The following is a 15844-nucleotide window of genomic DNA, read 5'->3' as shown; positions in this document are numbered from 1 at the left end:
AAGTTATGGCTCTTGATCCGTATTTCTTGATAAAACAAAACCCCGCATTGTGAAGCCATTCACCTTATCCTCCGCGGGGATGTGTTCTTGGAGCCATTTTGATTTTTTGGTCATGTGTTTTGTACTTTTCCACGGATGGAGGCGTTTTAGCCTCTTGGTCCACTCTTTGGAGATGAATTTGGCACTTTCTCCACACATGATCCACTTGAGTTTTTGAAGCCCCCACGCTCCGTTTGCGGGCTAGTTGTTTCCTCGGGGGTGGGTTCTAGGAGCCTTACTAGGGTCTTCCCTGCTCCAGATCCACTTGTGCTACGAGACCCCTTCTGCGCATCAGGCTGCTTGTTTTACAGCCGGGGTGGGTTTAAAGAGCCTTACTGGGTTTTTTCCCTGCTCCCAATCCACTTGCATTGTGAGACCCCTCAGCGCTTAAAGCTGCTTGTTTTTACAGCCGGGGTGGGTTTAAAGAGCCTTACTGGGTTTTTTCCCTGCTCCCAATCCACTTGCATTGTGAGACCCCTCAGAGCTTAAAGCTGCTTGTTTTTACAGCCGGGGTGGGTTCAAAGAGCCTTACTAGGTTTTTACCCTGCTCCCGATCCACTTGCCTTGTGAGACCCCCTCAGCGCTTAGCGCTGCTTGTTTTTACAGCCGGGGTGGGTTTAAAGAGCCTTACTGGGTTTTTTCCCTGCTCCCAATCCACTTGCATTGTGAGACCCCTCAGCGCTTAAAGCTGCTTGTTTTTACAGCCGGGGTGGGTTTAAAGAGCCTTACTGGGTTTTTTCCCTGCTCCCAATCCACTTGTATTGTGAGACCCCTCAGCGCTTAAAGCTGCTTGTTTTTACAGCCGGGGTGGGTTCAAAGAGCCTTACTAGGTTTTTACCCAGCTCCCGATCCACTTGCCTTGTGAGACCCCCTCAGCGCTTAGCGCTGCTTGTTTTTAACAGCAGGGGTGGGTTCAAAGAGCCTTACTGGGTTTTTACCCAGCTCCCGATCCACTTGCATTATGAAACCCCCTCAGCACTTGAAGCTGCTTGTTTTTACAGCCGGGGTGGGTTCAAAGAGCCTTACTAGGTTTTTACCCTGCTCCCGATCCACTTGCCTTGTGAGACCCCCTCAGCGCTTAGCACTGCTTGTTTTTACAGCAGGGGTGGGTTCAAAGAGCCTTACTGGGTTTTTACCCAGCTCCCGATCCACTTGCATTATGAAACCCCCTCAGCGCTTGAAGCTGCTTGTTTTTACAGCCGGGGTGGGTTCAACGAGCCTTACTAGGTTTTTACCCTGCTCCTGATCCACTTGCGTTGTGAGACCCCCTCAGCGCTTAAGGCTGCCTGTTTTTACAGCTGGAATGGGTTCAAAAGGAGAGCCTTACTAGAATGTACCTTGCTCCCGATCCACTTGTGTTGTGAGACCCCTTCAGTGCTTGTGTTGTACTAATTTGCTGCTGGGGTGGGTTCTAAGGGCTTAGCTGGGAACTTCCCCCGCCCACGATCCACTTGCGTACCCCAGTGCGCTTATCTTGCATAAACAAAATTGTGAGGGGGTGGGTTCCGGAGCCTTACTAGGAACTTACCCTGCTCCTGATCCACTTGTGGTGAGACCCCCCCTTCTGCATGCATGGAGGTGGATACTTGAGGCTTACTAGTACATGTTTCTGCTCAAGTTCCTCTCTCCTTTTCACTTTTGTTATACCCCTAGGGCTCCCATCTGTATTGATGTTCTCTGGTGGATTCTGAGCGCCTGGGTCTTCTATAACTGTATTTTCCTGGAATATTAACTAATAGACAAAAAGACCCCCCGGTATTTTAAGAAGGCCCTTCTTGGAGTTTAATTTTTATGATTATTTTTTGAAGTGAGGCGTTTTAGCCTCCCCTAATGCTATGATTGTGTTCCATTTTCTACCTGGCCCTCGCTATAGCTTTTCCTTACGGTTATTTGTAGGGTGGGAGGGATGGTTTTTTAGACCTGCAGCCGTCCTGCTGCTGTTCGTGGCTGACGGGGAGGAAGCATGAGAAGGGCCACCTTGCCCCCGCCAGATAAAGGCAAAATTCGGCCTGGGGGCAAGGCGGCCCCTTCTTTGAACTTCAAAAGGCCCCCGCTCAGCATCCGCAGGATGGGAAGGGGGGCCTTTGAAGTATGGAGGGCGAGGTGACAGGGGGCAGCGACTGCCGGTTGTCACCTGCCCCTCTCACCTCACCCTCCTGTCTTGGAGACGCGCTGTCTGGGTTCCCATTGTAAAGGGACCCAGCAGCCCGACCCCACCATGTGCATGCTAAGTGGGGCAGCGCCAAAAGGCACTGCCCCACCGGACTTAGCACAAACCCCCCACCTCCCAGCTTACGGCCCCGGGCCTCCCATCCGGGTGGGCCCGGGTGTATAAGCCTGGAAGTGTTTTTGTGCTGGGGAGTGGCATGCGGGTGACACGGATGGATGACAAGTGTGACAAGACAGGCAATACGGAATGTCAGTTGCAGAAATGAGGAGACTGACGACCATGATGTGAGGTGGAAAAAACTTTGGCCACAAGCTTTATTTTAGTACAAGCCATGGTGCAAAAGAAAAACCAGCCATAACATCACATAAGGATAACAATACTATATTTTGGGGACAGAGGGAACAGGTGAGCGGGGGGGCCCTAATCCCAATTAGGGGCCCGCTCGAGGCTGATCCCCGCCGCCACCCTGAGGGGATGCTGACCGGCGTCTCCCAGGTCCCCCCAAAATAAGAGCTTATGAATTAAGTACAGCCTCTGGCTGCCAGGGACCAGAAAATATTCCTGGTGAAATGTCCATACCTTCAATGGACAGGTGAACCCTGTCATTGCAGAACATGGCCTGGTTGTGTACCGAGATCCCATGTTTAATAAATTTGAGGCCTGATAAAAAAGGCAGAAATTGGCCACGGCTTTGTTCAGTTTGCGCTTAGAAATCTCCATGGCTTTGCTGCACTCTGCCTCATGCCACTGTTGGCGAGGGATGATTTCTGACCTCTTCACTTCTGTTCGAAGTCTTAGCATGCGTGCCAGGGATCTGAGGGAGGTGCCGATTTAAGCCAGAAAAACGTCCTGCCCAGCTAAGGCAAGTCATTGCCCCCGAAATGGGTGGATGATGAGGAGATAATCGGGGGGTGGGGAGGGAGGCAGATAATATTAAATCAAGTATTTCCTGATGTATCTTTTGTAAGCCCCCGATTCCAACCCCCACTCCCTTTTATGGCTTTCTCTTGCAACCCCCCCATCCAGGCTGAAGTGGCTGCTCCTTTCCTGAAGGAGTGGGATCCAAACTCAGTAGGATTCCATCCTATAGCTATTATAGTCTTCCTGAGGACAGACCTCACCTGGAATCTACTGAGGGCAGACCGAATTTTGTGTGTGAATAATTGCCCCCCCCCCCGGCTGGGGCGCTTGTTCGTGAAGGCCCTGGTGCTGCAGATAGGGCAATATTCTGTTTCCTCAATGCGGTACAGGTTGATGATCCTCCCTTTTCCTAATTGGTCAGTTTTGGGCCTACGCAGTTTCACAGCCCTACCTCTGATCCTGTGTTTTTGGAGGCTATCTCGCTGATCCTGAACGCCCCAGAGTAGTTGAGTGTGAAGGCAGCTCTAAATAGTGAGCTCTCGTAGGCATTGTTGCATACTGCAGGGAGGGTGTCTAGCAGAATTTTGTAATTTAGCAAAATTGAGGGGGCGCCTGGTGTCTGTCTTGACCCCTTCCATTTTGGACCAACCGTTGAGAGCATATCTGGTTAGTGCGCCGTGGGTGGGGTCGGGTGCCACCGCTAATCTAGTGTAATATGAAACTGCTGCCAGATGGGAGAGCTGGCTGGCGGGGGTTGCCTTGGATTTGTCCATGGTGGCCCAAACCTCTTCTGGAACTGCTGTCCTCCTGGCTTCTGCCTGTGGGTTTAGTGCCTTGCAAGTGGAGAACTGAAAAACGGGACAGAGCGTCAGCGGCCTTATTATCTTTGCCTGCAATGTGCCGCCCAATTATTACCATGTTATTTTCCAGGGTGACTTTTTGTCATTTCTCTCAACACTTTTAGCACCAGAGGGCAGGAGGCAGCACCCTTGTTTAACATGTGTACAACCGCCATGTTGTCTGACCGTGTGACCAGTTCTGTGCTGGCCAACAAGTCCCCCTTTAAATAGAGTGCCATCCATTATGGGGAATATCTCTAGCAGTGTGATGTTCCTGAACCAGCCCCCCCTCTGCCAGCAGGGAGGCCAGTGCTCAGCGCACCATTTGTTACCAAAACATACCCCAAATCATTTGCTGCCAGCCGCATCTGTGAACAAGGACCTTTTGTCTGCTCCATTCATGGTTTTGCGCCATATCACCTGGCCATTAAAATTGTTAAGAAATGCTTCCCATATGGCCATGTCTAGTGTTATTTCTTTGCCCAATCTGATGTGGTGGTGTGGCTTAGTAACCCACCCTCATTTTTAGTTCCACGTTCTTGTTAAAGATCCGGCCTAGGAACATGATTCTGGTAGCAAAATTGAGCTTCCCAGCAAGGGACTGTATTTCCCGCAGCGTCGCCTATTCCCTGCCTGTCATCAACCTTATTGTCTTTAGAAGGTCCTCTATTTTGTCTATGGGTAGGCAGCATTCCCTCTTGGAAGAGTCAATCTCTATGCCTAAGAATGGCAGGGTGGTGGAGGGTCCTACCGTCTTCTCAGGCGCCAGTGGAACCCCTAATGCCTGCCTGGTTTCACTGAGTAACTTAATGGATGCGCTGCCTATGGGAGACCCTGCTGGGCCAGTGAAGAAGAAATCATCTAGATAGTGTACCGTTCTGGCTCTAGGCGTGGCCTGTTGGAGTACCCTTTGTAGGAAAGAACTGAACTGTTCAAAGTAGGCACATGCGATGGCGCAGCCCATTGGGGGAGGGGGGGGGGCGTTTATCAAAACAGAATATGTTGTCAAAAAATGGAAACGCGGCCACTGGTAGGTGTTCTTGTGCACAGGCGGCAGCCTGAATGCTGACCTTGTGTCGGCTTTCGCCATGAGAGCGTGTCTACCTGACAGTTTTACTAGGTCAACCGCATCCTGCACGCCGCTGTAAGAGACAGTAGCCTCAGTGGCAAGGATGCCAACATTGAAAGAGCTTCCGGGTGAGTGAGATAAATGGTAGATCGTCCTAACTCCACCTGCTGTTTTTTGGGCACAATGGCCAGGGGGAAGCATAAAAACTCAATGAAAGGAGGGAGTTGGAATGGACCCTCAATCCTCCCTAGGTTTGGCTCTTTACCACTTTATTCTCTTATTATGTTGGCTGGGGAAGAAGCAGATTTTTGGTTTTGGGTATAGTGGGAGATCCCTGGCCCTTGAATGGGATCTGAAACTCATCTTTGAAGCCCTGACCCAAGAATTATCTAGCTGCAGGGTCAGGCTAGTTCTCTAACATTTTTATTAGTTGGTCAATTTCTGTTGGTGAGGCTCCCATTTTATTACTAGTACATGTTTTACCCTCTGAGACTTTTGGGCTGGGCCTGGAGGGAGAGGCTTTTGTGCAGTTGTTGCTGCTGTGGCCTCCATTGAATGTGCTGCATAGGTGCTTGTATCTGCACTCAGAGCCCTTGTTGCAGGACCCTCTATTGAAATACAAGCAGGTCCCCGGGGTGCTCCCTTTGGCCCCACCGGTGCTGCGGTTGGCCAACTGCCCTTGGTTTTGCCCCCCTGGGGGCGATCTTCGAAACAGGGGGTTTGTTTTTGTTGGCCTGTGCACTGTCTTGCTGGTGCCTGCGCTGGTTATGCTGCCTATTTCTACCTCTTCTGTTATACTGATGCTCATGGTCTTTATTTCTCTGCGCGCTCCTAGCCGAGATTTCATTTAATACATGGAAAATATACAGTTTGGGCTCTTCCTCCTCCCAGCCCAGATCAGGGAATTTCTGCATCTCCTTCCTGAACTCTCTATCGTAGTTCAGCCATGATTCCCCCCAAAAGGTATTGTGAATCTCCAAAATTCTGTGGTGATAGGCAATCAGTGCAGTGCCCTCTTCTGGGAATTTTTCTAAAATGATTGTTGACAGGATTTGAAAAGAGGCCTCCCATTTCTGGATATTCTTTTCCAAAGTAGGCCTCTTCGCCCTATCTTTCTCTTCTTCTTTCTTATCTTTTTTTTTTAAATACCAAAACCTAATTCTTCTTATTCCAATAGGCAAAACATATCAATAAATGGCTTCTTCCAAATCTTTCTCTTACTTTTGCTCTCAATGTGCCATGCAATAGTCTTTTTTAAACTTCTATTCACGCTTTTGCCGGCTGTGCGCCTCCCATATTTAGTCATTTCTGGGCTTGGGAACACAACATCATTGCTAGGCCCAACCCACGCTTTAAGGTGGCCCTGGACATCCTCGCCCCCAGAATCAGACTCTGTATCCGTGCTGTCACTCTTGCTGCTGGAGCTGCTCGAGTCATCCCTGTGTCTCTTCTTTCTTACAGCACCCCCATCCTTGTGCCATTTAAAAAATGGTTCTAGCATTGGCCCCAAAACATTGCTTTTCACAGTACCTGATTTTGCTTTTCTTTTGGTGTCGGGGTGGGTTTCTGAAGAGGCGGGCATGCTGCGGACATCGAGGCGCTGCTTCTTCCTGGTCGGCTGCTCCATTCCTGCTGGCTCATCATCGCCGACATCTTCATCACCTAGTGCGCCTGCGTTGTCAGCATTGAAACTGGTTGATGCGAGCTCCGCCATTCTTTCCTGCACCAGATCCATGCCATGGACAGCTTCTGCTGCTTTGGCCCAGGGATAAAGCGTCAGCCATCCCTTTCCTCTTTGGGCCTCTGTGTGCTGGTTTGTAATAGGTGGTTCATGTGTTGCCCACTCGGCGTGCCTTGCTCCTGTGTGCGCCAAAAATGCTGTATGGCACCTTTTATTCTCCTTTCAGTTACCTGTGTTAGGTAAGTTTCTTGCTCTGTATCTTCCTGCTTACACAGATTTGCGGCTCTCGCAGCGTTGCGCACTGTAGGGGTTCTCATTAACGCCTGCCGGTACCGTGGTTTGTGAAAGAAAATGGCCCCGGTTGCTCCCCTGTGTGCTTGCCCTGTGATGGTGTGGCCTGCTTAAGGTAAAGAGGATTTGTCCATGCAGCTCCTCTCCCCCCGACCCCTCGAGGGTGCTCTGCGTCGACCTGCTTCCAACCAGGTGCCTTTATAGCTTCTGCTCTGTCCGCGGGCTGCCCGATTCTATAATTGTTCGAGCAGCGTTCCCTGTGGGTTGTCCTGCGCTGCTGGCAGGCTTTCAGTGGTGCTGGAGGGGCTGGTGAGAATTCCGCCCTACCGCTCGCTTCCATGTATGTAAAGTGATTACCATCCAGTGGGAGATGCCTCGGCTGCGGTCCGTGTCATGCGTGTGACCGGTTGTGCCCTCAGAGTGCCTCACACTGGGCAGCAGCAATCTTCACCAGACGTGGCCTTCCTGTGATCTTAAATTCCAGCTTTGCCAAAACGGACTTTCCAGAGCACTTTTCCATGCAGACACAAGGGCCAAATGCCTCCTTACTGCTATTAGTATGCTGAATGATGACGACACTGCAATGTGACTGCTGCATGCATAGAAACCCAGTGCCAAAGTCAGGAATGCCATCTGTTAATGCGCCGCACTCGGCCGATCTCTTCTCCCGTCTCCTTTGGAAACTTTTACTAGAGCGCTGCCTGGTCACTGGAAATCGGCCTGCCAATCTTAGATATGGCAGTAATTTCCCCTATTTCCTCCGTCAGCAGTGTTCTTCGCCTGCTTTGATGATGCCTGCGTGGCTGAGCCGACGCACGCACCGCATGATCCCTTTGATGCCGGTATTATGATGACGGATCCAAATTGTGTTCTCTGCTGCAAAGAAACGTCTGCTGAGCTACTTCGTTCAGTGCTTCGTGTCGTCCTGCTTCAAGTCTCCCTGCAGCCGTCCTGCTGCTGTTCGTGGCTGACGGGGAGGAAGCATGAGAAGGGCCACCTTGCCCCCGCCAGATAAAGGCAAAATTCGGCCTGGGGGCAAGGCGGCCCCTTCTTTGAACTTCAAAAGGCCCCCGCTCAGCATCCGCAGGATGGGAAGGGGGGCCTTTGAAGTATGGAGGGCGAGGTGACAGGGGGCAGCGACTGCCGGTTGTCACCTGCCCCTCTCACCTCACCCTCCTGTCTTGGAGACGCGCTGTCTGGGTTCCCATTGTAAAGGGACCCAGCAGCCCGACCCCACCATGTGCATGCTAAGTGGGGCAGCGCCAAAAGGCACTGCCCCACCGGACTTAGCACAAACCCCCCACCTCCCAGCTTACGGCCCCGGGCCTCCCATCCGGGTGGGCCCGGGTGTAGGGAGTCGCGCCCCAGCAGGGGCGTGCCCGTTGTGGACGCAGAGGTGGCATTCCGCAGACGTTGCTGGATCTCTTGCTGCCGGAGGAGAAAAGGCAGGCGTTAGAAAAGGAACCGTGTCCCATAACACTTGATTTTATTGCTATGCAGGTTAAAAATATTTAGTAATAACCTCAAAATAGCGCCACAAAGTAACACAAACTACAATAAAGCATCACTAACCACCACAACATGACATATAGCCCTGACTAAGTGGTTGACAATGCAGTTTCTAGACAATGTGGCGCTCTGGGCGAAACACCAAAATGTTCTCCCCTACCACAAACTCTGCACTGCAACCCTACCCCAATATTGTCAACTAATTCAAATAAAAAACAAAAGCTGGTAACGTTGTAACTTGCAACACACAAGTACGTAAATGTAATACGTAAATACCCCCAAGTCCACGCAAATATTTTTTAAGGTATTCATTTTCAGCATCTCATGGAATTACTGCTGCAGTGCAATCTATTTTTTCAATCATTTTGTCCTCAATTGAAAGCATAACTATTGGTGCAAATACTCTCTCTTCAGCCATTTAAGACTGCACATGTGTTTTTCTCAGTTTTAAAGAAGCTGCTCTCAACAAGCAGTAATAGCAACAGGAACCAAAACTCCCAGGGTGCTCCACACATTTGAAAATAGCAAATATTTCTTGTATGGTAAATATATTGCAACATTGCAATTTTGCAGTCACGCGGCAGCAGAAACCCGTTGTCGGCAAATATCATGGCACCAATAGGCCAGGGCTTGGGCCTACACCTCCACACATCTACCATGGCTGATGGCATGAAGAAAAGCCTCTTCAGGGCTGTGAAGGCTGCGGCCTGAAGAACATCTTTGTCGAGGACCGGAACCTCAAGTGCCTTTATTGCCTGCACCCCATCCATGACACAAATGGATGCTCCATCTGCCCATCCTTTTTATCGGAGACCAAGAAGGATGACCACAAAGGTAAGTGGCTTGGATCAAGGAAGGGAAGGCCTCTCATGTAGCCTCCAGGCGCAGTCATGCCTCTTCCAGGACCGGCAGGTCCCATGAGCGTACTCCCTCTAGTAAGAAGTGGTTGAGGTCCTTTGAGGATGCTTCTTCTGCAAAGATCCAAAAGAAGGCGAAATTCAACGCTCCATCGGCGTCCTTATCAGCGGTCTCCACGGCTGCAGGACCAGGTTCTAGGAAGGGTCGGTCCCCGTCGACAGTTATCCTACTGCCTGGTGCATTACCTCTGTCCGCAAGGAAATCCCTGACGCCATTCAAGAACAGATCATCAAAGACCACATCTTCTAAGGACCTGTCAGCAACTGTGTCATTGGCGACTCTGCTGTCGACAGGGGCAGCGTTGATGGCAACCTCGTCCACCAGGACTGTTGCCCCGTCGACAACCACCCCATCGACGACCACCCCATTGCCAAAATCAGAAAACAGTCTTTCTTCAGCAGCAACAAGTTTGTCAACGACCATCATCTTTACCTCATCAACGGTCAACACGCCCAGGATCTCTCTGACTCCCAGTCCCCTGTCAACAGTCCCGACGACCATCCTGTCGACGACAGCTCCTATTCTCGATCCGCCTGCTCCTGTCGTAGCCTCTTTTCTGAGGGGCTCTGACCTGGTGAGAGACTTGCCTCTGGCTTTGGTTTTCCTGCGCAGGTCAGAAGGCCCAAACCATCTACACCAGTTATGAGGACCAGCCAGAAGATATTTATTCAGATGAGGAAGAGGACCTTGAGAAACTTGACCCCATTCTGCCTCTGCCTCACCGGAGGCCACTGACCCGTAAGCTTTACCAGCTGTTTAGCCCTCCAAGGGGCTCAAACCCGGTTCCTAGTCCTCCTGCACCGGTTAGACCGGCTCCTGCACCAAGGGACATGTCAGTGGACATCCTAACTACCCTGTATACGTTGGTGGCGGAGATAACAGCAGCAGCGGCCCCTGTGTCTGGTCCAGACAAGAGTCCTTCAAGGCCTCCTCGTCATCAGCTGACACCACCTCCTAAGGCACCTGTTACCCCTCAGACAGTGATAGGGGCCCTGCTTCCTGTGGCAAAAGAACCAGTTCACACTGACACTGACACAGGCTCTGACACCACCAGCACACACACCAATGAGTTTGACGACTACGTTCCCATGGATAGGTAACTCCTGGATGTTGATGAGCCCGCCAGGGCCTCTTGCTTGGACGAAATAGGCTCCTTTGAAGCAATGATATCGAGAGCTACCAAACTCTTCAACCTGGTGCCACAAGAGAAGAAGGAGGGATTCCTTTTTCAGCAGTGGGAATCAAGAAAGCGTACTTCTACATCCCCATTGATCGCAAACACCAGACGTTCCTGCGTTTTGTTGTCCAGGGGCAGTATTACCAATTCAAGGCCCTACCCTTCGGCCTGAAATTGGCTCTGAGGGCATTCACCAAATGCTTGGCCCTGGTAGCAGCGCATCTACGCTGCAATGGAATCCACGTCTACCCTTACCTAGACGATTGGCTCATCCGGTCCCGCTCCCATGCACTGGCAACACAAGACATAGCGGAGACCATCCAACTTCTGACTTAGCTAGGATTCTCGATCAACTTTCCAAAGTCCTGCGTAGTGTCATCTCCGAACGCACCATTTCTGGGTTCACAATAACGTGTCTGGTGACTCCCTCGGAAGACGGGTGAAGGCCATCCTGGGAAAGGTCCAGCGGCTGCCCACAGCAACCGTAGCAACAGTCTAGTCCATTAGATCCCTGCTGGGTATGATGTCTTCCTGCATCCACCTAGTTCCCTTTTGCAGGCTCCAAAGGCAAAACCTTCAAGAATTTGTGGATGCTAGGTGGCAGCAGGCCACTGGCACATGGACAGACAAGATCACCCTCAATCGGGCATTCCGTGAAACTCTGCAGTGTGGTCAGTTCGACCACACCTCATGCAAGGAGCTCCCTTCCACCTCCCTCCGTACTAGGCTACAGACGTGACTGACCGCTCTGTGGAGGGCTGAGGAGCCCACACAGGACATTCTCACGCCAGAGGACTCTGGCTCCCAGAGGAAAAGTTGTTAGACATAAACGTCCTGGATCTGCAGAGAGTCTTCTGGGCCCTCAGGTTGTTGCAGCCTCAGCTGCTGGGAAAGGCAGTGCTGATCTTCACGGACAACACCAACGCCGTGTTTTACATCCGGAAACCGCGCAGGATGCGCTCCCCTCTCTCTCCCTAGAAACCAGTCTCTATGGCATTAGGCCATTCTTCAACACATTTTTCTCGTTCCGTTTCACCTGACAGACGTCAAGTACACCATTGTGGACTCTCTCAACAGAGAGTTTAGGTCCTGCCACGAATTGCAGCTTCAGCAAGCGCAAGTGTTGCGCCTCTTCAATGAGTGGGGTCTTCCTCAGATCAACCTCTTCCCGACTGCTGCCAACTTCAAGTGTCCAAAGTTTGCCAGCAGATATCCTCAGCCGAGGAGTCTGAGGGATGCCTTCTCGTTCCCTTGGGAGCACCTCTTCCTGTACACCTTCCCACCAATTTTGCTTCTGCTACATGTGATCAACACACTCAAATGGTTTGCACTGCAGGATGACCAGCACCGTGCCGGCGTGGCCGAGGCAGATCTAGTACCAGAGAAGGAGGATCAATCCTGCACCACGACCCAGCGTCACAGCCTTAGAATTTGCACACTATTCGCTGCCCTTGGAATGCAAGAAGATCCCGGCCAAGGCTACGGCCCCCTCTACGTTGACTTGCTACAGCCATAAGTGGAAGCGCTTCACAGTGTGGTACCGGGTGCAGAAAATTAGGCCTCTCCAAGGGTTCTTCCCTACCTACTCTCGCTTGCCAAGGCTGGTTTTACCCATGCATCTATCAAAGCCCACCTGGCCACCATATCCATGGTCGTCCCACACCTTCACGAGATTCTACTGTCTCGACAGGGATTCCAGGGAGGCAGCCCAGTCTGTTCCAGGGGTAAGCGTATTGCTTCTGTTGCGCCTTGCCACCGCCCATGGTTGTGTATATGTACTGCTGTGTAATCGTATTTATGAGCATGTGAATTCATGCAAGACCTCCTGCTTGAGAAGGTACAAGTTACTTACCTGTCACTCTTGTTCTCCAGCATGGGTCTTGCTTGGATTCACATGCGAACCCTCCCCCCTTAACCTCTCTGGCTCTTCTCGGTTCATACTGCCACGTTATTTGCCCTACCGAATCTGAAGATGGCCACCAGGGGTGGAGCTTGACAAGTGTCATTGGCTGGGAGCTGTATGACCCAAAGGACACTGATAGGCGGATAGAGGAGACGAGCAGTTAAAAATGTAAAGCTAAACTGCTTTCTTTTTACTGAGGATTCCCAGCCTGACGACAGGGAATATTCATGAGCATGTAAATCCATGCAAGACCCATGCTGGAGAACAAAAAGGTAAGTAACTTGTGCCTTGTCCCCATCCTGAAGAGACTTAAAGAGGCACATCAAATGCAAATGCATGATGAGGTCACCTGCGTGTAGTCATTGGCTCACACTGCATGGATCTTGTTGTGCATCCATACCCTTTCTAATTTGCCAGCAATCAAACGTCTTCAGCAACATCCCATTAACAACCGTCACTCCAATTACCCACTCGCTGATGTATCTGCATCCATGAAGCCTATGTTAAATGCTTTGTTATAACAAAGAGATGCCCTGTTTTATTCTTTGCCCTTGAATTGCAAAGTGAAAGAGTAGGACCAGAAAAAGACCCTCCAAGTACTTGCTTGGTAACAGGAGATCCTGTGTTCTTGAATCCCCTAGGCCCCAGTTAGCCGCTAGTTTTGCCAGCTCAAAAAATGGCCCGAGTAGTTGATGTAGGAGCCAGACTGAAGCACCGGACTGGGACAAAAAAATGACTCTGTGCCAAAATAAACATGGGCCACAAGCACTGAAATGCGTGTGTTTAACAAATGACTGCTTGGGTAGTGACTGTGGTACATTTCTTGGAACTATTTGTGGCAACGGGTGCTTTTATAGTACATTGAATTAACATTAGTTAAAACTACCAATAACACAGTAAAATAAGTAAACTAACTGGCCAGCATAGGCCCATAAAACTGCCCATAGTGGCCTGCTGGGCTGGCTGTTCAGAAACTGCCACGTTCACCTATAGATTAGTCTGAGCTTAAACAAATGACATATAGGGTCTCTATGTGAAAATGTCCCCAGAGAATATTTTACCGGGTAGTACATTTTTTCACTGGCACCCCTAAAAGCCTTCCCCACATATTCTAGGACAGGACTGCCATGGGTTCCCCTAGCCCCCCCAATGCCAAGCCCTTTTTTGGTGATTTTGGTATTTCACCATTTAATGCCTTCTAACGTTTTCGGTTTCATTAACCCCTTAAGTGCCAAGGACGAGGTATCTCGTCCTTGGCAACAGAGAGGTAATCCCAAGGACGAGATACCTCGCCTTTGGCACTAAGGGGTTTAATAACTCCGGTCCTAGAATATTTGGAGAAGGTGCTTGATTTTCACTGCAGTGCACATTTGGGGAAAGGTTGCCCTCTGGCGGCCTGCTCCCTTGTGACTTTATCACTGGATAGCCATATAGGTAAAGCGGTAGAACTCATTTGGTGTAATGTATTGTTTAAAATACATTTAAAAACTCTTTTGACCTTCGAACCAGCAGAATTTCTTTTTAGTTCGTGCATCTGACCACTCTAGAGCTCATAGTAGAGTTACTAGCTCTACACCACCGAGCACCTAGTCTCTGCAGCTCTACAATGAGCCACATAGGCCCATGCAGATCTACAAAAATGAAGAGTCCAAGCCTCTGCCACTGAGAATGTGGAGGCAATGCAGCTCTACCACCGAGGCCCGTGCCCAGAGAGAATTCCCCTCAGCACTGTACCACTGTGGTTCTTGCAATATTCTACTGGCACCCTTTCTCAAAGAGCCCCTGGAGTCCCTGCAGCTCTACCAATGATCAATTCAAAAGCTCTACTCCCTTGCCCTCCCTGACATCTCTTCAAAACCATACAGCTCTACTTCTTCCCTGACATCTCATAACCATACAGCTCTACTCCCTCACCCTCCCCGACATCGCCCCATAACCATACAGCCCTGCTCAGGCACCCTTCCTGACGGTATTAACATAATTGTTCTTTTTTTTTAATCGAATTATACATTTGACCGAATTTGGCCAGTACCATTCGATAGAGAAAAAAAGCTAACAATTAGGCTAATACATACCAAGCAGGGGTTGCAGGGGTGTCCCCCGTTCCCCATGTTCGGTATGTATTAGCCTTGGGGGGTTGTGGGGGTGTCCCCCATTTCCTCAATATTGGAGGCGGGGGACCAGAAAAAAAAGAAGAAAAAGGTACCATGCGGTGTCGGATCCGACCTGCGTATGATATGATATGATATGGCATTTATAACGCGCCTATACACAAGTGTTTCAAGGCGCAACGAGGCAAGGGAGGGGAAAACAGTGGAAGACAGACAACGATCCTACTAGGCCAGGTGTCATTCAGATCGCGCAAGGGTAGAAAGAAAGGGAAGAGTGCCAGGGGAAGGGAAAGGGGAAAGTGCAGTACATGGGAAAGAAGAATAAATACGATAAATAAAACAGCCTGATGGTGGCAAGTACAAGGTAAGAGCAGACATAAGTGCTGGTAAGGGGACTGAAGGGATACAGAACGAGTCCCCAAGTGCAGGGGGTTGCCAGGGAGGCAGGGCAGGTGAGCAAAAGGCAGGACCTGGCCCCTTGATCAGAAAGGGTGGCCAGGTAACCAGTGCAGAATCGGCAGGGAATTTCAGCAAGGGAGAGACACAGAGAAAGCAGAAGCAAAGAGGAAGGTTTTGAGGTGTTTCCGGAACCGGACATGGTTCTCCTCAAGTTTCAGGGAGGCAGGAAGGCTGTTCCAGAGGGAGGCCCCAGCCGAGGAGAGAGATGGGCCACCAACTCGTTGCTTGGAGAAGCGGCTAACCCTGAGGGAGTTGGAGGCAGATGAGCGAAGAGCCCGAATAGGAAGGTATTTAGGAAGAGAGAGTTGAACGTAATGCGGTCCCAGGCCCCAGAAGGCCTTGTGGATAATGCAGAGGGTTTTAAACTTGATCCTTGCAGCCACTAGGAGCCAGTACAGAGATTTCAGTCCTGCAGAGATACGATCCCTGGGCTTGAGGCCAAGGACAAGTCTTGCAGTCCTGTTTTTGATAAGTTGCAGAGGGCGGAGAGTAGAGGCAGGCAGATTTAGATAGAGGCTGTTGCAATAGTCCAGCTTAGAGGGATCCAGGGCTCTGGAGATGGTGAGCTTCTGGGGGAAGGAGAGGAGAGGAAGAATACCTCCGAGGAGGTGCAGCTGTTAGTGTGACTTCTTAGAGACGTCGGAGATGTGAGGAGAGAAGGAGAGTGTGGAGTCGAAGATGACCCCGAGGTTTTTAGCCTTGAAGGTGGGAGCAGGAAGAGGTCCAAGGGAGGCCGGTCAGAGAGCTGAAGGGAAGGAGGGAGAGGGGGTGGCGAGGAGTAGAATTTCGGTCTTACTGGCATTAAGGCAGAGGTCGT

The 15844-nt window shown here is 50.6% G+C and overlaps 1 protein-coding gene across 1 annotated transcript in view; it reads right to left on the bottom strand.

Annotated features, from left to right (window-relative positions):
* NPTXR (neuronal pentraxin receptor) overlaps nucleotides 1-15844 on the bottom strand; it is a 165252-nt gene that overhangs the window by 61688 nt on the left and 87720 nt on the right. Inside the window, exon 2 of the mRNA XM_069652957.1 lies at nucleotides 8303-8378. Within this exon, the coding sequence (XP_069509058.1) occupies nucleotides 8303-8378 (76 nt within the window). The remainder of the gene's footprint in view (nucleotides 1-8302; nucleotides 8379-15844) is intronic.

Source organism: Ambystoma mexicanum, chromosome 3q (genome assembly GCF_040938575.1).
Source record: "Ambystoma mexicanum isolate Mex_15411 chromosome 3q, UKY_AmexF1_1, whole genome shotgun sequence".
Classification (NCBI taxonomy): domain Eukaryota; kingdom Metazoa; phylum Chordata; class Amphibia; order Caudata; family Ambystomatidae; genus Ambystoma; species Ambystoma mexicanum.
Note: the sequence above shows the minus strand (reverse complement) of the source record. Positions and strands in the feature narration are given on the sequence as shown.